The sequence below is a fragment of the Protopterus annectens genome, chromosome 13.part0, assembly GCF_019279795.1.
Source record: "Protopterus annectens isolate FY-2018-M chromosome 13.part0, PAN1.0, whole genome shotgun sequence".
Lineage (NCBI taxonomy): Eukaryota > Metazoa > Chordata > Ceratodontiformes > Protopteridae > Protopterus > Protopterus annectens.
Window position 1 is genome coordinate 473,497,692 of NC_056747.1, and position 25,953 is coordinate 473,523,644.

At 45.1% G+C, this 25,953-nt stretch overlaps 1 protein-coding gene across 5 annotated transcripts in view; it reads left to right on the plus strand.

Annotated features, from left to right (window-relative positions):
- FKBP6 (FKBP prolyl isomerase family member 6 (inactive)) overlaps window positions 1-25,953 on the plus strand; it is a 1,232,999-nt gene that overhangs the window by 90,880 nt on the left and 1,116,166 nt on the right. For 3 of the 5 annotated variants that reach the window (XM_044054115.1, XM_044054114.1, XM_044054113.1), the window contains exon 2: window positions 13,215-13,332. In XM_044054115.1, the coding sequence (XP_043910050.1) occupies window positions 13,215-13,332 (118 nt within the window). Of the gene's footprint in view, window positions 1-13,192; window positions 13,333-25,953 lie in introns of all 5 variants that reach the window. The other 2 variants (XM_044054116.1, XM_044054117.1) reach the window with 1 other exon arrangement.

Below are 25,953 nucleotides of genomic sequence, written 5' to 3' on the forward strand. Positions count from 1 at the left end.
ATTTTCTCAGGCTTTCTCCCTTTGAGGATTCAGATGCAGAAGAGTCCATCCCTTCGGCCTCTCCTCCAGAGGATTTCTCTTTTGGTGACACCCTAAATACCCTTGGGGAGCATTTTAAATGGGAAAGCCAGGATTATCCCCAATCTAAGAAATGGATTAGGGAGTTTCTGGATCTACCTCAGCATAAGCCTCTGGCTATTCCCCTGTGTTGGAAGTTGTTTTTCTGGAAAATTCCTGGTCTCCAAACTCAGTCTCCCTGCTCCCAGGAAACCGGGCAGGTACTGCAGAGTCCCGGATTTTCATCTATTTCTTTTCAGGAACCCGTTGGCGGATCCAGAGGTTATTTTTCAGGTCCCTAAAGGAGTTAAGGCCACTGTTACCAGGAATCCTGTTCTTTCGGACAGGGAATCTAGGAACCTTGATAGGTGGGGCAAGAAAGTTTATACCTCTGCCACCCTAGCTATTACGGCTACCAATTGCCTTTTTCATATGCTGAAGTACCAACAGCACACCTTGGCGGCTATTCAGTCTAAGATTGCAAGTGTACCTCTTTTGGCAGAGTGTGAGGACATGCAGGATTTGTTGAATTCAGCCACTCTGGTCAATAAGCATTCCTTGCATTGTGTTTTTGACATCCTTGAGGCCTCCATTAGGGCTACGGCTACTGGATTTCTTATTTGAAGGCATGCTTGGCTCAGAGAACAGACTCTTCCAGAACCTGTCAAGGTTAAGCTTTTGGATGTACCTTTGCATAAAGTCATTCTTTTTGGCAGCAAAGCTGAGGAGGTGCTTAAGATGGAGGATAAGGCCAAGTCCATGCAAACTGTTAGATCTTCTGCAAGTTCAACCCCCTCGCTTTAGCAGGAATTACCAAGAAGTTGGTCCTTTCCTGATAACCAGCAGACAGAACGTTCCAGGACTAGGGGTTACAAATCTTCCAGGGGGCAGGCAACTACCCCTCAAAGGTCTAGGTGGCGGGGGGCTTCCACTTCTAAGGTGGGAAGCTCCAAGCCTGCATCTCAATCAAAACACTCTCAATGACCGTTTAGAACTTCTGCCTGTTCTTGCTTGCCTGGAGAGTCCTTTATGGGGGAAGGTTGGCCCTTTTGCCAGATGTCTGGGCCTCTATCACAAATGACAAATGGGTGCTTAGAACGGTGTCCCTGGGGCTCTGTTTTCTTTCCGCACCTTTCCAGCTCCAAGGGATTCCCAGATGTTCCTTCACACCAAAAGGCAGAAGTAGAAAAACAAATTTTGCCTTTGTTTCATCTGGGAGCAATAGAAGCAGCTCCTGCTCAGCAGGTAGGCCAGGGCTTTTATTCCGGGCTTTTCCTAGTTCCAAAAAAAGAAGGCACCTAGCGGCCTATCCTAGATCTTTCCATTCTGAACTCTTTTTCTAGTGATTCCAAACTTTAAAATGCTCACTCTGCATCATTTGCTACCAATGCTAGAAAAGGATTCCTGGCTGGTAACTTTGGATCTCCGAGGCTTATCTGCACATCCGTATCGGGCAAAGTTGCAGGCAGTGTCTTCATTTCAGAGTGGGCAAGCAACATTATCAATTCTCTGTGCTGCCCTTTGGCTTATCTACTGCTCCCAGAGTCTTCACGAAGTGCCTGGCCCCAGTCATTGCTTTTTGCAGGCAGATGAAAATTCAGATTTACCCACACTTGGACGACTGATTCAAGCAAGTTCTCAGGAGCAGCTACTAAAGGATCTGAAATTCGTAAAGACTCTTCTCTCTTCCCTGGGTTACATGATCAGTGAGGAAAAAATCAAAAATGGTACCATCCAAGGAGATAACATTCCTGGGTGCGAGTCTGAACACAGCCGCCCAAATACATCTCACCCAGGAGAAGCAGACAACTCTTTCAGTTTACTTCAGGGACTTGGCAAGCCTGTCCGAGCTCCCTGCAAGGAAATACCTGCAAGCTCTGGGATTCATGGCATCTTGTATTCCCATGATTCCATATGCAAGACTGCATATGAGGAAATTGCAATGGTACTTTCAAGAACATTTGGTGTCAACACACACAGGACCTGGATATGATGATTCCTCTGCTTCCATCTCTGCAGACGGAGTTTCTATGGTGAGCAACAGCCTGTCTACAGAACAAGGGCATGCCCTTTCGGACACCTCCTGCCACCCAAGTTCTGACTACAGATGCATCGGACTACGCCTAGGGAGCACACCTGGATGGCAGATGCGTACATGGATGGTGGAACGCCCAACAGATGCACCTGCACATAAATCTAAAGGAGTTGATTGCAGTTCAACAGGCCTTACTAGCCTTTAAGCACCTTCTTTCTCCAGGGACCTTACTTGTCAGAATAGGCGACACCACAGTCATGTGGTACATCAGCAAGTAGGGAGGGACTCCCTCTTACACCCTGTGCAGACAAGGCATGAATCTTTGGTCCATGGCAACATCCTTGGACCTGCATCTCCTAGCTCAGTTCCTTCCAGGAAGGCTCAATGTTTTGGCAGACGAGTTGAGCAGGCGAACCCTGGATCCTCACAAGTGGCAGCTGAACAGAGCCGTCTTTTACAGCATCATTCAACGTTGGGGCATGCCTCGGGTGGGTCTTTTCTACCCCCTGGACAATCATCTTCTACCTCTCTTGCACCAGACAGCATCACAGCAGAGCTTGGAGAGTGAATGCTCTGTCCATCCCTTGGACATTGAAGTGTGCACACAGATCACAGTCAGTCTGGGGCTGGTTGTTCCCTTGCTCACCAGGTCCCCAATAAGACTCCCCACTGGCACAGCTATAGGGTCCAGGTCTTGGCCTAGCTGGGCAAGCTAAAACCTCCAGTACCCTCTCTGTCCAACCAGTGCTTCGTGTCCCTGCTGATGCAACACACACATTTTGAGATATGTATTTATACTACTTCAGACACTCCTGGGAAAGGCTGACACACATTCTCCGGCTGTGCCCCTTTACCCAGACTATAGGGTAGTAATTACTGCCATCACTGCCAATTTACGCCTTCCCTCCTCTTCCTCTTCTACCCAGAGTTTTGTTGAAGATCTGGGACGAACAACCAAGGACTATTCTCATAGCTCTGGACTTGCCCAGACAGCATTGGTATCCACTGCTATGCAGTCTCTCCCAATTTTCTCCTTGGCATCTTCCACTGAAGCCAGATCTCTTGGTTCAGGAAGGGGGAATCATTCTGCATCCTCATTTTCAATCCCTTCATTTGGCAGAATGGCTCATAGTATGACTCCTTCCTTATCTTCTTCCTTTTCCCAGCAGGTGGTTAATGTGCTGAGGGAGGCCAGGAGGCCTAGCACTAGGAAGTCCTACGCCGGCAAATGGGAAAGGTTTTCTCATTGGATGCAGCCTAGAGGGGAATCTTCTCAGCCTACCCTTCCTCTGATCTTGGAATACATGGCTGAATTGCTTCAGGGTGGTCCTTTCTTTTATCAAGTTCCATGCTTCAGCCATTTCTGCTCATTGTTTTTTTGAACAACCCATTTTCTCTCATCCCCTGATGAAAATGTTTCTCAGAGGTGCTTGCAACTTAAAACCTCCCAGAAAGGCACCTACTCCATCCTGGGATCTTAAGTTTGTTCTAGAGAAACTCACTCTTCCTCCTTTTGAGCCAGCTGCCACTGCAGATTTAAAGTTTCTCTCTTGGAAGACTGCCTTTCTCTTGGCTATAACTTCAGCAAGGAGGGTTTCGGAGCTACAGGGTTTGATGGCTGTGGAGCCTTTTATTATTTTCCATCCAGGCAGGGTCTCCTTCACAACCAATCCCTAATTTATGCCTAAGGTGGTTTTTAGCTCGACTCTTAATCAGTCCATGCACCTTCTATCTTCTTTCCTAATCCTCGAAATAAAGGTGAAAAGATCCTGCATTCTCTTGATGTGCACAGACAGCTCCGGTTTTACCTGGACAGGACTAAAGACCTTCAGAAGTTAGCTCGGTTATTGGTCAGTTTTGCCCCTGAATCTCAGAGCAAGGCTATTTCTAAGCAAACCATTTCCAAGTGGATTGCACATTGCATCAACTTTTGTTATTCCTTTCATGGCAAGGTTCCTCCTCAAGGGGTTAGGAACCACTCAGCTAGAGTAGCTTCTACTTCTGCAACCTTTTTAAGGGGTGTCCCTACTAAAGATATTTTGGAGGCTGACACACAGTGGTCTGTTCATACTTTCACAAAACATAATTTGCCTCGAGCCAGGGCAGGGTTTGCCACTGCTGTGTTGCAGGGCATTGTATCCAACCCTTGATTTTGTTTCTTCCTCACTTTTTCACTGGGCTTTGGTAATCAACCCTGCAACAGTGAAACATGATGAACATAGTACAGTTGTGTACACGTACCACATAAATGTAGATGTTGGAGTGTATTCACTGTTGCAGTCCTATTTTCCTTCCCTCCTTCCCCCTTTTTTGATCCTCTCCTATTCTTTTTTCCTGAGATACAGGCTGAATTGGGTATTTGCCAAATTGGCATTTGGCTTGGACTTTTTTCTGGGAGCTTCTGATTGTTATGGCAAGAAAGACTGAGGAAGTAACGTCGGCTGCCTCCTTTTGTATTGGACGCCCTGACGTCCTTTACAACCGATGGCATCCAACATCATTTTTTACTTACCTTTGGTATTCTGGACGACCTGAGGGCTACCAGGAGCCGGATAACCCATTTGTTAGGACTGGAACAGTGAATACACTCTTGACATCTACATTTATGGTAAATGTACACAACTGTAATTTTTAGCTTGCCCACTAGGCTGAGACCTGGACCCCTATAGCTGTGCCAGTGGGGAGTCTTATTGGGAACCTGGAGAGAAAGGGAGAAACCATCCCCAGACTTGACTGATCTTTGTGTGCTCTTAAGGGAAATTGTACTTTACTGTGTTCGTATTTATTATTCTTTCCCTATATGGATGCCCCTCACTGGTGTTAGTGGTGAGGATTTGAGGCTCCTTGTTTGCTGGACCAGTGCACTGGCATCGCATATTAATCGTTTGGCAGTGGTGGGATATCCACACCACATATTAATTGGTTGGCAAATACGAATTGAGTTGTAGTGGTGTGGGTAGTGTGAATTCCTGTAGCTTGTGTACAGTGATCACTGAAGGTGGTTTTGTACTCTAAATTAGCCACGCAGTGAATACTCAGACTTCAGATCACAACTGTTTTATTTCTTTTGTTAGCTTAGTCAGGGAGAGCAGGCAGCATGTTAGCAAAGGAGTTAAGAAAGCTGGCAAGGAGCCAGCTGGCTGATGTGCCAGGCTAGGGGACTGGTGCATGGAAACCTGACTAAGGCAGACATAATTGCAGCTTTGGTCACAGCTGCATCAGAAAACAGCATTCAGGAGGATGATCAGACTGGCAGTGGAGATGTACCACACTCAGAGAATGGACAGCTCAACCTTTCTGCAGAAGACTTGAAAATCCATCTGGAGTTGGAGACTTGTGTTGGAGGCCAGACGTTTGAAAATGGAAGCAGCTGAAAGACTGAGGTGTCTAGAGAGTGAGGACAATGAGAAGCTGTGACGTTTGCAGGTCGAGGCGAATGAGAAACTGCTACACTTGCAAGCTGAGGAAAAGGAGTGGCAGATGCAGCATGAAAAGGAGATGCTGACTCTTCGCCAGAGTCATGCAGGTAATTAGGAAGGGAGTAACCGGACCCCAGATGCACAAAAGGACAGCAAATTTCTTCAGCAGTTTAAAGAAGGGGATAATGTTGTTAGTTTCTGTGATGACCGTGTCCTGGCCCAGCAATCAAGGAGACTCAATCCTCACCACTAACACCAGGGAGGTCGTCTCCTAGAAGAAAAGGATAACTAATACACACAATACAGTGCAATTTCCCTTAAGTGCGCACACAGATCAGTCAGTCTGGGGCTGGTTGTTCCCTTGCTCACCAGGTCCCCAATAAGACTCCCCACTGGCACAGCTATAGGGTCCAGGTCTTGGCCTAGCTGGGCAAGCTAAAACCTCCAGTACCCTCTCTGTCCAACCAGTGCTTCGTGTCCCTGCTGATACAGCACACACACAAACTTAGAGATAAGTATTTATACTACTTCAGACACTCCTGGGAAAGGCTGACACACATTCTCCGGCTGTGCCACACTACCCAGACTATAGGGTAGTAATTACTGCCATCACCCAACTAATATCAGCTACTAAAAGGGTGTCCAATTATTACTGTGCAATATTATTATCCAATGGTAGTATGACAAACAGTCAAGGCTTACTTTAGAGTGGTCTATTACAATAACCTCTCTAAATATGCAATGCACTCTAGAGTTTCTCTACACAAAGCAGTCACAGGTAGAAGGTTTTAAAAATATTTAATACATAATTAAAACACAAGACAAAACTACTACACCACAGAGATATCTAAGAGTTCACAGATCACACAAACTTAAAATAATGCAGTAGGACAGGTCTGTTTTCAAAGAAAAATACCCAATTAATCTGTACTAGCTTTAACTATTCCTACAAGAAATCACAGTGCTAAAACTTACATGTGAGCATAAGGCAGAGTGCTGATAAGTCGGATGTCCAAAGTCAAAATGCTTTCGAGTCTCTTGTGAGAAATAGCATTTAAACATTGCAAACAAACATGTCACTAAGGCCTTTCCCGAATTACATCATTTTTGACACTTGGGTTTTCCCAGTATTCATATTGCATCATCTTAACACCTGGTCTGAGTTCTCAGGCCACAAACTGCATTATTTAACAATCTTAACACCTACTCAGGAAACTTACAACAATACAAGGCATTTCACATATACATTCCAGCAGAAACCAGAGCAATAAAGCACATTCCACATCTAAACTCTGGTTATAAACTTTAGCCTTAAACTTTCTTTGTCTTTTCCCGGTTAGGGGTCGCCACAGCGGAACTCCGGTCTGCTAATGATTGGCAGTAGATTTTTTTTTTATGGTGCAGAGTTGTCAGCCCGACACCCAACCTTCAGCGAAGACATGCCCATTCACGCATGTTTTTCGGAGGCCACTCTACCACGGGGAAGACATGCAGACTCCACACAGAAAGCACTCCAACTGTGAATCGAACAGGAGAACCTCTTGCTGTGAGGCAACAACGCTACCACTGTGCCACCGTGGCTTCAAACTTTGGCCTTAAACAATGGGCATGAAACTTTCATCCAGCCGAACTGGAGCCGAATTCTAACATGAAAGGGTCACAGCATGCTTCACTGGGCCAGCAGAGTGCAATGTTTTCACATATTTTGCAGTTCCACATTTCACAGTATTCTTTAATTTAAGAAACATGCCTGTATTTTACATTTATTTGCAAGTGCCAGAATTATATATATCAAATTCTATTTGACTAGGCTGGCAGCCTTCGCCCATCTCTCCCCAATCGTCATACCCCCCCCCCCCCGGGGAACTCAAGCACGTTTTTCAAATGCCCCTTGAGAAACATTGCTTGAGAGTGTCAGGTTTATCTGGGTGTACCTCACTCCTTTCCCTGTCTTGAGAGCCCATCTGCATTGGCATTGCTACTCCCACTGCGGTGCTGCACTGACCTATCATATGCTTGCAACCCCAGACTTCATCTTAGAAACTTGGCATTTTGCTGACTGGCTCAGTTTAACCATGTTAGAGGGTTGTGATCTGTCATCACAGGGAATTTTCTTCCATACAGATAAGGCTGAAGTTTTTGTAGTGCCCACACTATGGCTAGACATTCCTATTCTGCCGCTGCATAGTATTCCTTCCTGGCTTGGAGCCTACGATTGAGATAGACCACTTTGTGCTCTTCTCCCTATGAAGAAATCTGGCTGAGTACAGACTCGCCCCATAGTTTGAACCCTCCGCCTGCACAACACATTCTTTGCTATAGTCTGGACTGGGTAACACAGGGGGTTCTCCCAAAGCTTCCTTAAGCTTCTGAAATGCCTGCTCACATGCTGGGGTCCACACTACCTTATCTGGCCTGTTCTTGTCAGGTCTGTGAGGGGAGCAGCTATAGTACTATAATTAGGAACAAACTTTCTGTAGTATCCCGCTGTCCCTAAGAATGCCCTCACCTGCTTTTTGGTAACAGGTGCAGGCCATGCCTGAAAAGCTTCCACTTTGGCAGGTTCTGGCCTTATCTTACCACTCCCCATTCTATATCCTAGGTAGGAGACTTCTGCCATACCCACCTGACATTTGCTCATCTTAATGGTCAACCCTGCTCTCTCTAGTCTGCCCAGCACCTCCCTGACATGCTGAAGTTGCTCTTGCCAGGAATGGCTGTAGATAGCAATAGCATCAATGTAATAAAGGGTAAACCCTCCTGCTCCTGGTAAGATGTGATCTACCAGCCTCTGGAAAGTCGCTGGGGCATTTTTCATCCCAAGGACATCTTTGTGAATTCATACAAGCCAAAAGAAGTCTCAAAGGCTGACTTCTCTCTAGCACTGGGAGTCAAGGGCACCTGCCAGTAACCCTTGGTAAGATCAATGGTTGTAAGATACTTAGCCCCACCCAGCTGCTCTAGGGCCTCATCTGTCCTAGGCATGGGGTAAGCATCTGACTCTGTTACTAATTTCTTGTAGTCCACACAGAACCTGGCGCTGCCATCCTCGTTTGGCACCAGCACCACTGAGGAGGCCCTGGGACTGTTGGACTCTAATTACACCTAGTTCCAACATTTTCTGTATCTCCTCCCTCGGAGAGTCTGTTTGACTCTCTCAGGCACCCTATAAGGAGCCTCTAATAGGCCTTTGGGGGTCCTGTTGTCCACCTGGTGCTGCACCAGGTGGGTGCACCCTGGTTTCCCAATGAACATGTCCCCAAACTCCTGTAACACCATTCAGATTTCTCGAACTTTGGTAGGAGATGGCTGTTGGGACATTGCTACCCCTTCCACTGAGCGGTCTGTCCAAGCCTCACTGAGATCATCAGTCCCCAGATCTCCCTCAGACTCTTCCTGCAATCCACTGAAAATGCTCAGCACAAGGGCCTCCCTATCATGGTAAGGTTTCAACATGGTACAATTTGTGCCCCTGCAGTCTGCCTAGCACTTCCACCATGTAGTTAACATCACTTACCTTTCTTACCACCTTGTAGGGTCCCTCCCAAGCTGCTTGCAACTTGTGTCTGACAGGAATGAGAGCCATCACCTGCTGCCCTACAGCATACTCTCTCTAGCTCGAGCATTCCTGTCATACCACACCTTTTTCTGTTGTTGGGCTTCTGCCAGGTTCTCCTGGGCCAGGCCCATGAGTTCCCTGAGCCTTGTCCTGAGGTTCAGGGCATATGCCACAACAGACTCCTTGTGAGACTCGCTCATCTTCCCACTCATCTCAAATTAAATCTAGAGGTCCCCTCACCCAATGCCCATACAGCAACTCAAAGGGTGAAAGACCTGTGGATTCCTGGGGAACCTCTCTGTAAGCAAACTGATGGGGCAAATATTTGTCTCGCTCCCTCTTAAACTGATCTGCAAATGCCCGTAGCATGGACTTTATTGGAGAGTTTAACCTCTCAACAAGACCATTAGTCTGGGGATGGTAGGGGGTGGTCTTCATGTGCTTCACCCCACAGGACTTCCACAGACAAGCCAGCAGGTCTGACATGGAATTGGCACCTCTATCGGTCAGTATTTCTTTTGGGAAACCTACACTGCTGAAAATCTCTTAAAGCGTTTGCCACCTTTTCTGCCTCAATGGAGGATAGAGCCACTGCCTCAGGGTATCGTGCAGTATAATCCACTACCACTAGGATATACTTTTTTTCCCTGTGGAACTTTGGGTACTTCGAGACCCCACAATATCCATAGCTACCCTCTGAAATGGCCCCTAAGTCACGGGAAAAGGCATCAAAGGAACTCTCATCTTGTCTCCTGCCTTGCCTACCTTTTGGTACTGCTCACAGGTCTTGCAATACCCTGTTACAACTCTGGAAATTCCAGGCCAATAGAAGTTCTGCATAATATGTTTCTTTGTACATTTTATGCCCATATGACCTGCAAAGGGAATATCTCATAGGCTATGGCTAGAAGTGCCAGATGGTAGGCTCTAGGCACTAACAACTGCTGTACCCTCTTATGAGTTCAAAAAGATGCTCTTTGGAATGAAAAATGCCCCAGCGACTTTCCAGAGGCTGGTAGATCACATCCTAACAGGAGGGTTTGCCTTTTCTTATTTAGATGATATTGCCATCTACAGCTATTCCTGGCAAGAGCACCTTCAGTGTGTGTCAGAGGTGCTGGGCAGACTACAGAGGGCAGGGTTGACCATTAAGCCGAGCAAATGTCAGGTGGGTATGGCAGAGGTCTCCTACCTAAGACAGAGTGGGGAGTGGTAAGATCAGGCCAGAACCTTCCAAAGAAGCCATTCGGGCATGGCCAGCAGCTGTTGCCAAAAAGCAGGTGAGGGCATTCTTAGGGGCAGCAGTCTACTACAGAAAGTTTGTCCCCAGTTATAGTACCATAGCTGCTCCCCTCACAGACTTGACAGTTAAGAACAGGCCAGATAAGGTGGTGTGAACCACAGCATGTGAGCAGGCATTCCAGGAGCTTAAGGAAGCTTTGAGAGGACCCCCCGTGTTAGCCAGTTCAGATTACAGCAAAGTTATTGTGCAGGTGGATGCTTCGAACCATGAGGTGGAGGCTGTACTTGGCCAGAGTTCTTCAGAAGGAGAAGAGCACCCAGTGGTTTATCTCTGTCATAGGCTCCAACCCAGGGAGGAATGCTATGCATCTGTAGAAAAGGAATGTCTAGCCATAGTGTTGGGCACTGCAGAAACGTCAGCCTTATCTGTTGTCTTTCGGCTTTTCCTGGTTAGGGGTCGCCACAGTGGAACTCCGGTTCGCTAATGATTGGCAGTAGATTTTCACGAATGCCGAGGTGCCAGCTCGACGTTCAACCTTCAACGAAGGTACGCCCATTTACACATGTCTTTCGAACGCCCACCCAACTGCGGGGAGGACATGCAGACTCCACACAGAAGGCACTCCCCGCACTCCAGCCAAGAATCGAACGGGAGAACCTCTACTGTAGTTACAGATCACAATCCTGTAACATGGTTAAACAGAGCCAGCCAGCAAAATGGCTAGTGGCTAAGATGGAGCCTAGAGTTGCAAGCAGGAGTTGCCCTAGGTCAACTGGTGCCCTAGGCAAAACAGCTCCACGGCGCCCCCCAACACATTACCTGGTGCCCATGTCCTGGTCTACCTACACCAAATAGTGGAAAAGTGCCCCTGTTACACTGGCGCCCTAGGCGGCCGCCTAGTTGGCCTATGCCTAAGGCCTGCCATGGTTGCAAGAATATGATGCATCAGTGCAGCACCGCAGTGGGATTAGCAATGCCAATGCAGATGGGCTCTCAAAACAGGGAATGGGGTAAGGTATACTCAGACCTAACACTTGAAAAACTAGTTTGAGTTCTACCGGGGGGGGGGGGGTGTTTGAAGATAGGTGATGGCTGCCAGCCTAGTTAGATAAAATTTTGTACATAATTCTGTTTGTAAATATTAATGCAAGCCACAGGCTTGTTCTCTTAAATGTGAAAAGACTGTATTGGATGTTGAACTGTAAAAAATTTAACGGTGCACGCTGCTTTAAGAAACTGATAAGTCAAGTCTTTCATGATTGCCTTTGATGTTAGGGCTTGGAGCCGAGATGTCTGGATGAAGGAATTCTGGCTGTTTTGAGACCAGAGTTAAATGCAAGAATTTGCATGTATAATTTCTTTTATTGCTCTGGCTTTCTGACCAGCTGCAGGATGAAAAGGGCTATTAACCTCTGAGTTTCTCTTAGCCTGGGAACCAGTAAGAAATTATGTAATCTGAAATGAATCAGTGGTACTGTGTATCAATTTAAGGGCAGAAAGAATGAGGGCATTTAGCATTTGTTTTGAGAACATCCAACTCATCAGCACTTTGCCTGTGTTCTATATGTAAGTTTATTTTAGAACTGTGTTTTCTCTTGGATATAGCTAGGAAGATTAGATTAGGTTTTTCTGTATTGATGCCAGAACTTTTTTACTGTATTATTTTAAGTATTTTCTATGATCTCTGAACTCCTGACTAGCACTGTGTAGTAAGAAGTATTGTGTTTTTTTTATTAAATATTTTTAAACCTTTCAACTGTGGCTGTTTTTGTGTAGAGATAATTTAAGCTCTGAGTACATTGCACGTATTTAGTGATACTGTCCAAGCCACTCCAATAAGGCTTGACTGACTGTTCAGTTGCACTTAACATTTGGATAATATTGCACAGTAATAACTGGACACTCTTTGTTAAGAGCCTTTTTAGTAGCTGATAAATATTAGTGGGTGGTGGCAAGTGGTACCGTATAGTCTGGGTAAAAGGGGCACAGCTGGCGAACCTGTGCCAGCCTTCCCCAGGAGCATCTGTGTGGTTGTATAAAAGTGTCTCTCTGCTACTTGGTCAGGGACACGAAGCACTGTGTTGGACAGAGAGGGTGCTGGAGGTTTTAGCTTGCCCACTAGGCTGAGACCTGGGCCCTATTGCTGTGCCAGTTGGGAGTCTTATTGGGAACCTGGAGAGAAAGGGAGAAACAAGCCCCAGACTGATCTCTGTGTGCTCTTAAGGGAAATTGTACTTTACTATGTGTATTTATTATCCTTTCCCTATATGGACGCTCCTCACTGATATTAGTGGTGAGGATTGAGGCTCCTTGATTGCTGCGCCAGTGCACGGGCATCACAATGGTATGTACAGAATGTGCACGTTTTGATAATATGGGTGGAACGTAGTATCTGCTGCAAAAGCTAACTGAAAGCAAGACTTTTATAGCTACCACGAAGTACTCCAAATAACCTATTGTTTTTACTGGATCTTCCTGTAAATATCCAGTTTTGTGGCTGCTCGTACTGCCATGCTTGCAGGAGCATTAAAATGGTTCTTATCAAGGAACCCCCCCCCCTCACACACACACACACACACACACACACACACACACACACACACACACACTTACCATGTATTTGAGAACAAAGCAATGCTATGTAAGGTAACGTTTGTTTTTATACAGTTACCCAAGAGTGAATGGTAATGTCTTATGAGGTGACGTAGTTGGAGTATGACAACTGAAAAATCTAAAAACCTGGAGATGAGCACCATGTGGCATCTGCTACCAGAACAGTTCTTGAAGATCATTTGTTCCTGTGGGTACCTTGTATTGAGTGTGCTGTACAGCTTCATCATATTATGTACCTAAAGCTGTTTATATTTTCTTCTAAACAGTATTCATCTTGCTGTTCTGCAGAGTCCATACCAACGTCTAGCACAACACATGGAAGATGTGAGTGGAGATAATGGGGTACTGAAAGAGGTTGTCCGTTCTGGTACTGGAAGTACTGTGCCAGCTGATGCTTCAGTAGCAGGTACTAAAGAAAAAACATTGTAAGCTGCAGCCGCCTCTGTGTGCTTAAATGCTTGTTTGAATAAACCGTCACACACACACACACACACACACACACACACACACACACACACACACACACACACACACACACACAATGTTCATAAGTAAGATTATAATTTCTGAATTTAAGACTTATAGCTGCTAGGTGGAAAAGCAAACTGCTGCATTTTTTAAGTACTTTTTGGTTCAAAAAACTCCCAATGGGGGTAGTCTTTTGGAGAAACATTATTCAGAACTGCAGAAGTATGACTCTTGTGTTTTTGTGCTTTGGTTGCAGCTCACTAAGTAACATTTTTCGTGTGTGAATATTCCAGGAATACTTAGTAAAGTGCAGTGCTTTGCTAAGCAACTTTACCTGTAAGTGATAATGTATGTCAGCAACTGTACCTGCACCTGTCTTGCATAGGGTTTTTACCTTTTCATATGCTCAGTGGGATATTTCTTAAGGTTTTGCAGGATGTGCCTTGTCTATGACCATTGCAAAGGATATATATTCCAGGTATTCTCAGAGACTTGCTAAGCCAATTTTGCAGCGGTGTGGTTAACAGTAACAGGTAGGACTTCTGTCACACGAGTTAGCATTGTTTGTACAAAACTTCCCAAGGCTTTATTGCAAGTACTGTAATGCACCACTGTAAGAGAATAATCTAGATCTGGTATGAACATGTCCATCATCAATCATAGCATTAACATAGTTGGGGACCTCTGTATCCAACACCTTCTCAGGCTGCTATATAATCCCTCTTGTTTTATCTATAAAACTCTACAGAACAGCTTCCTTTCCAGTTTGCTTTTCCCAGTGTTGAAAAGGTGCAGCATCTGAGAATTGGCCACAAGCCACTTGAAACAAATTTGCTATTTCTTGAGGAAAAGTCTATGAACTTTCCTCTTTGACTAGCCATCCTCCTCATCTCTTTTCAGGTCAGACAATCCAGTCTTATTTACTGGAGTCTTTGCAGGTTGTAACAGCTCCTCCATATGTTGTAGTGTCTCTCTCTCTCTCTCTCTCTCTCTCATTTTATCCTTTTAGATAACAGATTTGTTTTCTGTTGAAGTTAACAGTTGATGATTTTTGGCTTGTTTTACTGTTTTAATGTTTAGCATTCTTTGAAAGCTTTACTCCTTTTTTAGAAATGTGGACTCAGTTCCATCACAAGATTAACTTTTGTGTGTGTATTGCTGCTGCTTATACTTATATATTTTACTCCTACAGCCATTAAATATAGAGAAAATTTAAGATACAATAAGGTCTGCCCATCTTCCTCTACCTTCCTGACTTCAGTTAAGCAGGACTAGGCAACCTGTTGATTAAAATTTTTCCCAGGCTAATTCCTCCAGTTTTCTCACAGTTCAGTACATGGACACACCTCTCTTCAGACTCCTCTTGCCAAACGTTAAGTGTAGTCTCATCAACTGAGAGTATTTTTTTTTATTTTGTGAATTTTGCTGAAGCAATTTTTCCAGCACTTAACCTCCCTGTGACTTCCAACCATCTTCTTGATTTTAAATAATGGCATAGATGCATGAGTATTGTTTATTTTCTTTTCTAGTAATGAATGTTTTTTCCTGCATTATATGTTGCCTATCCACTTTAATAGTTACCATTTACTCCAGTATTAAACTTCTCAATTCCTGCCTTCATTGAACCTCACCCCCCCTCCTAAACATAATCCTGTGCGTATTGTTCCCACAATTTACATTCATGTTTATGTAATTTGCTTCTCCCTTTTCTAAAGATTTCACCTCAGGTTCTTGTGTCTGCTTTGCAATATTCAGCACTTAAGTTCATTTAGATCATGCGTTCCATTAAACTTAAGGTGTTACTGCATCTTGACCGCTCAGGTCCTACATCCTAGCTCAAAACAGTTGATGTTAAGTTGTCCATCTCGCCTTCATTCTTGCTGGATGGGTTCGGAGCCGACCTCGGCTCCGACTCGGCCACTCTAAAAGCTCGAGGGTTGGTTCCACCGGCTCGAGGCTCCCCTTATATCCCACAATGCTAGGCGGTATTACCCCAGATCTCGTTTGCCGCTACAGCGATCGAGGTGTATGGTTTCTACCGGCTTCAGGTCAGTTATTATAGATTAATCTATAGTTAAATTAAACCCCCTTAATTTAGTTTTTTATAGTTAATTCCCTTAACTTAGTGGATTTTGACCCTTTCCTCCCTGTTTATCCACCCTTTTTTCCACAAGAACTTATTAGTTCTTCCCTCAGGCCTTCGGGCCCTTCCATCCCCTTAGTGGAGTGTATGTGTTTTTTTTTAGGGATCTGAAAAAGAACTAATCTTTTTTTAGTTAACTTTGTGGACAGTGTAATCGGTGTGTTTGTGTGTGTGGTTACACTTTCCTTGAAAATGTCTAAGGAGTCAAAGGTCTCAGGCTTCAAGAAGTGTGACTCGTGCTGTCAGAAAATGTCTCTGACAGACGGTCACACTTCTTGTGTATACTGCCTGGGACCTTTACACCTGCAGGACTCTTGTGCTGTATGCCATGGCTTCAGCCTTAGAGTCCTGCAGGAAAGAAAAAACAAACTTATTTTAAGAGGTTTGCTTAAGCCTGAGGGTTCCCCTACTGCTACTTCGGGCAAACCCTCTAAGGCTTCTAGGTCCTCGACTCCAGCTTCTGAGTCGAGGCCTAAGGCTTCGAAACCTACTGCTACATCGGCTCCGGCTGGAGCCGATGAGTCTCGGACTGCAGCTTCTGTGGTTCCCTCTGCTCCGGCTGGAGCCGAGGCATTGGAAATTCCTGGGTCTGCTCCGATCAGACCATCGGAACCGACATCTAGAAAGAGGTCTAGGTCACCGTCCCTTGGCTCCGTTCATTCGGCTCCAGCGTCTCCCTTGCTGTTTGAACGGAGCCATAGATCTCACTCCTCTAGATCATCGAGGCTTTCGGATCATGACCTTCAGAGGGTAGTGAGTCGACTTCTTAAGTCCGAGGCACTGGCCCAAATGCTTCAGAGCCCGACTATCAGTCGATGCTTGACCCTATCCCTCAAAATGTTCCTCCTCCGACTCCTTTGAGCTCGGAGCCGGGGCGTTTCGGAACCGAGACTGTGGTAGCGTCGGAACCGATACAATTGTCTTAGGTTCCGTCGTCTGCTCCGATTTCTTCCTTGGAAGAATCTCGGCGCCGGACTTCCCTCGTCGGCTCCGAGGGGGTGATTGGCATCGGACCCTTGTCCGACCCCGCTCTCCCTCTCGGTGCTTCGGCGCTGGTGAGTTCGGCTCCGACATCGGCCTCGGAGCCATCACTGTCGGTGCCGAGGGGTTCTCAGCTTTCGGGCGGGGACCTCTGGCTCTGCCTGACAGGGGTGCGTTCGAGGTCATGCGGAGTGTGTTGGAACCTGGTTCAACTCCACAGTCGGCTCCATCCGCCCCTCCCTCTTCGGTGCCTCAGGTTATGTCTACTCACTCCCTCATCCCAGACCGCAGAGAGCCAGCTCCTCAAGAATCCCCTGTGGGGATCTCATCCTCTTCCGAGGCCTCTCCTGAATTGGCAGGGGAGCCCTCTAGGAAGAGAAAGTGTAAGAGGAAGCACATAGACTCACCTGAGTCTGTCACCTCTGACACAGATTTAGAGGATTCCGAGGGTTCCCCCCGTTCCCCTTCTGAAGATGTCTCCTTTGCAGACATTCTAGAGATTCTGAAACAGAGGGGAAATTGGCCAGCCCTTAATCCTTCGGAGGATGAATCTGTGTATCTTGAGGCGTTTGGCTCTCGCCCTTCCACCTCCTGGGTATCCCCCCCCCCTCCCCTGTGACCCCCTCATGCAGGTGGTAGCAAAAAAGGCTTGGACGGCTCCTGACTCAGTGGACCCCACCCCCAGGAGACCTTCAGAGTTTATCACAGCACCAGCAGATAAGCAATTTCTGACCAAGGGAGTTTCTGTGGATGCTATGGTGGTAGCTGCTGCCACTAAGAAGGAACTAGCTGATTCTTCGGTGCCTGTCCATCCTCCTAACAAGGAATCTAGGTCTATGGACAGGTACGGGAAGCGGATGTTTTCGTCAGCGACCTTTGCTATGCGTTCGCTGAACTACCTATGCCATTTCACTCGTCTTCAAAGAGACTTGATCAAGGAAGCGAGCGAGATGTTGAAGGACCCTACAGCTGCGGGTTTTCAGGACAAGATGAACGCTCAGCTGGCTACCCTAAACTCTATAGCTAACTCCTCCATGCGCCTCCTTTCATATGCGGCTGATGGAGCGAGCAGAGCCGCAGGGACAGGTGTCGCCTTACGCCGGCATGCCTGGATGCGGCTATGCAATTTTGCGGACGCCTTTAAAACGTCTTTCACTAATTCCCCGTTTGATGGATCATCTCTCTTTGGTCCTCAAGTGAAAGAAACCTTGACGAGGTGCGAGACGGATGGCAAAACTCTTTCTGCCGTCGGAGTCCGTTTCTCTACTCCTTCTAGGCCTTACCCCAAAGGCCAGAAAAGTGGGAAAATGTGGTTCATAAACAATCTCAAGGGACTTTGCCTGACGACAGAGTCGGTTCCCCTCCAGAGGCAGAGGGGAACAATAATGGTAGACGCCGCCCTAGAGGCAGGGGTCCGCAGAACCAGGGCAATCGAGAAACCTTTTCCGATAAGCCCTTCCAGCATCCCTGAGGTGTTGCCCGACTGTCCACCTTCGAGGCAGTCGGGGAAGATTGTCACTGTACCCAGAAGCCTGGCGATCCCTAACTCAAGACAAGTGGGTACAGTCCATCATTTCGAAGGCTATTCCATTCCGTTCTTTCGTATTCCAAATCAATCAAAAAAATCCCTTGCAGATGTTCCACCCGCTCAAAGGGATCAAGCAGCGTTGGAAATATCAAAGTTGCTTGCAAAAGAGCCATTCAGCCAATGCCAGCAGACCAGCAAGGATCCGGAATCTACTCCAAATTCTTTTTGGTTCCAAAGAAAACAGGGGACTGGAGACCCATTTTGGATCTCAGTATCTTGAACAAGTCGGTCAAGAAAACAAGATTTCGGATGGTCACGCTACAATCCATCCTACCCTATTGGGAAAGGAGAACTGGATGTGCTCTATAGACCTCCAGGATGCGTACTATCATATAAAAATGAACAGACGCTCCAGGAGATTCCTCCGCTTCCGGCTGGGAACCAGTCACTTTCAATTCAGAGCCCTGCCCTTTGGTCTCACCACTGCCCCCCGGGTGTTTACCAAATGCATGGCAGTGGTAGCTTCTCACCTGAGACGTCAAGGATTCCAGGTGTTTCCATATTTGGACGACTGGCTCCTCACAGCTTCTACCAAGCATCTTCTTCTAATGGCCAGAGACTACACCTTCGCATTTGTCAAAAGTTAGGCATCTCAATAAATTGCGAAAAGTCTGTTTTGTCGCCTTGTCGTGCTATTACCTTCATAGGCGCAAATCTAGACACAGTCAACATGTCTGCGAGACTAACAGACCAAAGAATAGCAGACATACGCAAACTGGTCTCCCTTCTCTTCCACAGCAACAGAGTCAAAGCCAGATTAGTTCTGAAAGTACTGGGGATTATGGCGGCTGCTATCCCTCTACTTCTATTAGCCAGATTCCACATGAGAATCCTTCAATGGATGCTCTTCACACAATGGTCGTACCAGCAACTTCCGATGTCCCACACCATTATGATTACACAAGCATGCAAGAATCATCTTCTTTGGTGGATTTCTTCCCCCCAGCTCTTCCTGGGAAGACCCTTTGTTCCTTCCTCCGGTTGCTACTCTGACAACGGACGCCTCCCTGATCGGGTGTGGGGGGCATTATCAGGGCAGAACAGTCCAGGGCATATGGCAACCAGGCGAACGCCACTTGCATATAAATGTTCTAGAGATGAGAGCAGTGCTTTTAGCGTTGCAAGCCCTTCAAGACTCTCTTCCCTTGGGAACGATAGCAATCCAGACGGACAACATGTCTGTAGTGTGGTATATCAACAAACAAGGCGGAACCAGGTCCTATCCCCTATGTCGAGAAGCACTCAGACTGTGGCAATGGGCGATTTCTTCTCAGCGGTTTCTGATAGCAACGCACATCCCGGGAAGTCCAATCTAATCGCGGACAAGTTGAGCAGAGCTATCCTCATGCCTCACGAGTGGTCTCTGAAAGATTCTATTTTGGAGAAAATTTTTCTCAAGTGGGGTCAGCCTTGCTGCGACCTTTTTGCTACTCCCCAAAACAGCAAGTGCAGAGATTATTTCACCCTATTCCCGTTACCAGGCCAGCCCAGCAGAGATGCTCTAATCCAAGTTTGGCCCCGGGGACTTCTGTATGCATTTCCTCCCTTCCCACTAATCTCTCAAGTGATACAGAAAGCTATCGCTCAGAAGGCCTCATTGATCCTCATTGCTCCTTACTGGCCACGACAGGTTTGGTTCCCCTTTCTACATCAATTTCTGTTGGAGCAACCTTGGCATCTGGACCTAGTTCCAGATCTTTTGATCCATCAATCGGGTCAGTTACATCGCTCCCTCCTCTCTCTGAACCTCACTGCTTGGTTCCTCCAATTCCAACCTTAGCCAGGCTTCCTCAAATATCTCACTCTGTTCGAGATATTTTGATAGCTTACCATAAATCTTCCACTCGGAAGATTTATCTTAGTAAGTGGAAACGTTTTGCCTATTGGGCTCAAGGAAGGGACATAGATCCTTTCACTGCTTCCATCCAAATAGTCCTTGACTTTCTAGCTGAACTCTTCCATGCAGGTTCATCTCCTTCTACTCTTAAAGTTCAATTGGCAGCTATATCTAACTTTCATGTGGGCACCTCAGATTCTGCCATCATGTCTCACAAGCTTTGCAAAGCTTTCTTGAAGGGAGTTTTTCTTCTTAGACCTCCTTTAAGAAATCCTCCTCCCTCTTGGGACCTTAATTTAGTTCTCACATCTTTAATTCTTCCCCCTTTTGAACCTGCAGCCTCCTGTCCAATGAAATTGCTATCCTGGAAGACTCTCTTTCTGGTAGCCATTACTTCAGCTAGAAGGGTCTCAGAGCTTCATGCACTCAGCAGTCGACCACCGTATCTTTTGTTTCATAAGGATAGGGTATCCTTACGGACCAATCCATCCTTTTTACCTAAAGTAGCCTCTGTGACAAATCTGAATCAAAACATTGACCTCCGTGTTTTTTCCTAATTTTTCTAACCGGTCTGAACAAAAATTGCATTGGCTAGATGTCCATCGTCAATTAAGGTATTATTTGGATAGGACCAAACAGATCAGAAAAACTGACCAGTTGTTTGTCTCTTATGCAGAAGGCAGAAAGGGCCTTTCAGTTTCGAAGGTATCACTTTCCAGATGGCTAACATCCCTGATTTCCTTTGTGTATGAAATTAGACACCAAAAGTTGCCTAACAAACCAAAGGCCCATTCGACTAGAGCTTTGGCTACTTCTATAGCTTTCCAAGATAGGCTGCCTATTGATACCATTTGTGCAGCAGCTACATGGGCTACTCCTCACACTTTCATTTCTCATTATAAGTTGGATTTAGCTTCTAGACATAGAGCTAATTTTGGTTCCACTGTACTCAAGAGTCTGTTCCGATAGGCCACCGGGACAAGGTGCTAGGACGCGGTCCCATCCAGCAAGAATGAAGGCGAGATGGACAACTTAACATATAGAAGTTATGTTCTTACCATAACGTTCCATGTTAGTTGTCTTCTTCTCGCCTTCTTGCGTCCCACCCTCCTTCCCCCTAGCCTGGACAGACCTAGAGGAGTTTGATTGTGACCTGTCTTTCTACCACCTCTATTGTATATAGGTATATGCTATACTGTGCATATATTCCTTCATCAGGTTTTCAGGTCACCTTCTTCCCTTCCTTTTATAGAGGTGGGTTTTCCCGTTTCCAGTGGTTCTGGAGTTATTATTGGCTGGGCCTAGCTTGCAAACGAGATCTGAGGTAATACCGCCTAGCATTGTGGGATATAAGGGGATCCTTGAGCTGGTGGAACCAACTCTCGAGCTTTTAGAGTGGCCGAGTCGGAGCCGAGGTCGGCTCCGAACCCATCCAGCAAGAAAGAAGGCGAGAAGAAGACAACTAACATGGAACGTTATGGTAAGAACATAACTTCTATTTTCCTTACTTAAAACCATTTGGTTCCCTCATTATTTCTGACCGAATGCACTGTAAAGAATTTTTTAAATCTGCCAATTTGTTACATTCTCACTTATCTGTTTTTTCCCATCACGTCTTCAGCATTTGCTGTCTGTCTGGAAAAGTTTTCTGAAGTCTGCTTGAGGTGCTGGGGCTGCTCCTTTTTGGTAATCTCATTCTCTGAAGTCAAGGCCAGCATCATGGGCCTCTGGCTGAAGTTTGCAGACGTTTTGCAAAACTAGGAGCAGTCATAAACTGTCAGACAGATACCTTCCAAGAAGGCCTGACACATTAATAACTGGTTCCAGAGCCACAGCCTAAAACTCAATGCTAAGAAATACAGAATAGTATCCTTTGGGAAGACTGCTACCATTGGAAACTATTGTAGTGACAATACATCCCCAAGGGTGGATCCGGTGATCGGGGTTTGGAAACACAAGTAAACAGTAACATGGCCTTTGACCATCATTTGTCTGCAGTAGTAAGGAAATCCTTTCTGTGGTGCTAAACTTATAAGCAAGGGGAAATGCTGTCCAGGTCCAAGGATGTTATTGGTCTGACTTACTCACTCCTTTTCAGAACAGTCATTGAGTGCAGTGCCCCTTCTGTATGTACCTAATCAGGCATATGCAACAACAGGAGCTTCCACAGGGGTTCCACACAAAAAGAATACAGGGCATAAACATGTCTTTTATGAACTACCTCAAAGCCATATCCTTGGATTCCATCGCCTATAGACTAAGAAGCAGTCTATACCTGACCTACAAAAGCATCTTCTGTTCTTACTGTGAGTAACCTGTTGCACATAAGTTAAACAGATGTCACCAGAATGACCAAATCTAGGGACCTAAATCTTATCTGCAACATAAATAGGACAGGAGGGAGAGGTATGTGACTCCAAGACTACTACTTTGGTACAGGCCTCTCATCCATATGAAGCAGAGTTCTTCTCTAACCCAGTTCAAGTGCAACTTGTACCAGTGGATGGGGAATTGGAAATTTACCCTTGGTCTGGTACTTGACAGAAGCAACCTATAAATGTTTAACCATCCATGCCCAAAAACTACATGTACTCCTTAAAATAACCCTAGGGTATCAAAACGTGTTAGATACATTTGGGAATCATGGCTAGTCTTAAAAAGTGCCCCCCCCCCCCCAAGTCGTTGGCCTTGTAATTGCATATGAGCCTATAAAAATCTATGCATATACTTCCAAGCAAAACTCCTAAACCTTCTGGACTGTGCTGCTTACTTGGAAGCCATACAGAAGTTCTCCCATTGTCTATTACCATTGTGTTCTCTTCTCAGTATTTTCTAACAACTTCTTGTTTTATGTAGTCCTTCATCATGCAGTATTTTAATGCACCTTACTAAGTTTCCCTTTTTAACCACTGCTGTGTTGTAGACTCAACTGAAAACACTACCAGAGATTATCTTCATTTATAAGGAAAGAGTCTCTAACCTGCAGTCAAAACTTCTATTTGTATAAAAGTAATCAAACCATATTAAGAAGTTCGCATTTACAAACGTAATTCAATCTATTGGTATATATCATATAAGCTAAGCATAAAATTAAATTCCTGTCTTCTCTTAAACCTCATTCCTCCTCTAAAACCTTATTCTGCATGTATTGTTCCCACAGTTTCCATTTATTTCTATGTAATCTGCTCCTTCAGTTTTCTAAAGATCCAATTTCCAGTTTTTATTTTTGTTACAGAATTCAGTGCTTCAGATGTAGTTGGTTTAGACTTGGATTTCCCTCCTACTGATTTAATAGACATCCGCCAGAATTAAATCCAAGGCCTTACTGTGTCTAGGCAATTCAGATTCTGTGTCCCAGCTCAAAAGAATACTTTCTTTAGTTTCACTTGTTTGCTTAGAGTATTTCTGATGGAGTACTACAAGCGGTGCTGGTGCTGCACAAGCGGTGGTGGTGCTGCGGTAGCGTTGTCGCCTCACAGTAAGACACTGACCGGTTCTACTCTGAGTCTTCTGCGTGGAGACATGCGTGAATGGGTGTACCTTCGTTGAAGGTAGTGCATTAGGGCTGGCAACTCAGCACGTAAAAATCAACTGCCAATCATTAGCAGACCGGAGTTCCGCTGTGTCAACCCCTAGCCGGGAAAAGCCGAAAGAGACAACATTTCTGATGGAGTACTCTTAAGAAATTTTTAAATCTGTTTCTTGTACCATTCAGCAGCCATTAAAGTCCTCAGTTTATTCCTTGCAGTCTTCACATTTAGTCCCAGAATACTTAAATTAACACAATTCCATTTTTCCCTTTTCTCCCCTTTCAACCTCCTGCTCCTAGATTTTAACTTCTTCCTGCGCTTGTTTTCCCCCTTTTTCTGAGTCACTACCTACCTCTCAGTTTATCAACCTATGTTCATATCTGAATCTCTTCTTCCATTATTCCTTTCCATTGCTGTTTGAAAAAATGACTTAAGGTTAAGAAAACAATTTTTTCATGGTATCAGCCATTTCACTTGATTCTGAACATCGTTTTCTATGTATTGTCTTCCCCATCTCAATTTCTTTTTCATATATACCTTTTCCATTACTGCACATTCAAATCAAAAATGACCAAACTTCTCATACTTCTACTTCCTACAAAAGATTTAAAGTTCCTAGCAGTATGACCTTGTTCCTTGCATTAGCTGCATTTTTTTGTATGTTCCTTGACCATGTATTTATCCCCACAGCTGAAACAAGCCTTCGGTTGCCTCCAGTACCTAACAGTTGCTCTATTCCTTTTTCCTGTTATATTGTTTAAAATATGCTGTAATTTGCATATCCACTGTAACCTGTACTTCCCATTCTACTACCCATACAGCTTGTCATGCACTTCTATCACATTTTGTCAGAAAAAAGTTTCACGTTCCTCAATTTCTGTAGGTCTGAATTACACAATTGGTGTTCTTTTTAAATGCAAGCCAGAGTTTCAAATGTAACTTAACACAAGTTTTCTGAACCCAAATATGTCAAAGCTCTTATGTCGCTTAAAGTAAATTCTGAGGGCAGTATAATATTGTCCATAAAGACATACCTGTCAATAGTGTCACTGTTTGTCTTATCACTGGTATGTTTTCTTTTCCTGAAGCTGCTTACCCTTCTGCTCATGTCAAGCGCATCTCTTCACTTTGTTCTCTGCTGCTTGATGATCTTACTGATCACTGCCGCAGTAGCATAAGCTTACCTATATGGGTTATATCCTGCATAGGTACTTTACACTAGTCAAAATCTCCCAGGGGATGTAAAAAAATCAGATTTTAAATTCACCTTTGGATAGAGATTTAGTTTTTGGTCCATTTGCTGCAGACGTTTTCAAAATATATATAACGAACGGGGTAAGCTGTGACAGATATTCTCTCTGATTTTTTCAGCCCTCATTCAATAAATTTTTAACAAAGCTTTTTTTTTTCTGCTTCCTCATCGAATTTTACCTAGAAACAAAACAGTCTCAGAAAAATGCTTTTAAACAGTCTTTTAAATAATTAGAATTTATGTTCAAGGGACCCCCCCCCCGGCAAATACCCCTTAAAAAAAGTCAATCTTTTTTCTGCCTTTGGCAACAACTTTCTCAGACAAATGGCTTCTGAAACTGATTTCAGTAGGGTACAGATGGCAGTGGGAGGAAATTACTCTTTTCCAGGGAATTATTCCACATCCACTAGAACAAGTATCTGCTGCTTCGTGTCCTACAGCCCCTGCTTTTCAGAAGGTTATAGAAACAGTTCTTCCCAGTGGGAAATAGGTTTTTTATTCATAAGTATTTTTGGTGCCAAAGAAAAAAAATGCCTGGAGACCAGTTCTGCATCTTTCTTTCCTAAACTAGTTTGTGATATTGCCCAAGTTCAAAATGCTTTCACTACACAACGTAAGATTTAAAAAATGTTTTCCGCATTTCTGTCCAAGACTTCATGCGTTTTATTAATTCCTGCACACACACACACACACACACACACACACACACACACACACACACACACACACACACACACACACACACACACACACCCTGTGTCCGTTCTCTGCCTTACCCTTTGGGCTAACCACTGCCTCGCAAGTATTCACAAAGTGTCTTGCTCCAGTTGTAGCAAATTGCAGGCTACAAGGTATCCACATTTTTCTGTGTGTAGACTTTATCTTTGCAGAGTCCTTTCCAAAGTGTCAGGTGTCTTTCACTTGGGTGAGATCTCTCCTATGCAAACTGGGATTCCAAGAGAAAAGTCTGACACACTCTTACAGAATTTTGTTCTTGGAGTGTCTGCTAGACACCTCATTGCAAAGAGCTTTCCTTCCCCTGGGAAAAAATAGATCTGTGTGTTAAACCCTTTCCTAGACTTTGGTCACTGTGAGAGAATACCTCAGGATTTTGGGTCTCCTGGTATCTGATTACCGTGATACCTCGGGCAAGACTCCACATGACTAAGATAAAATGGTATCTGAAGTGTTTGTTCTCAGCATCAGCACCCATTATCTTTTCAGATTC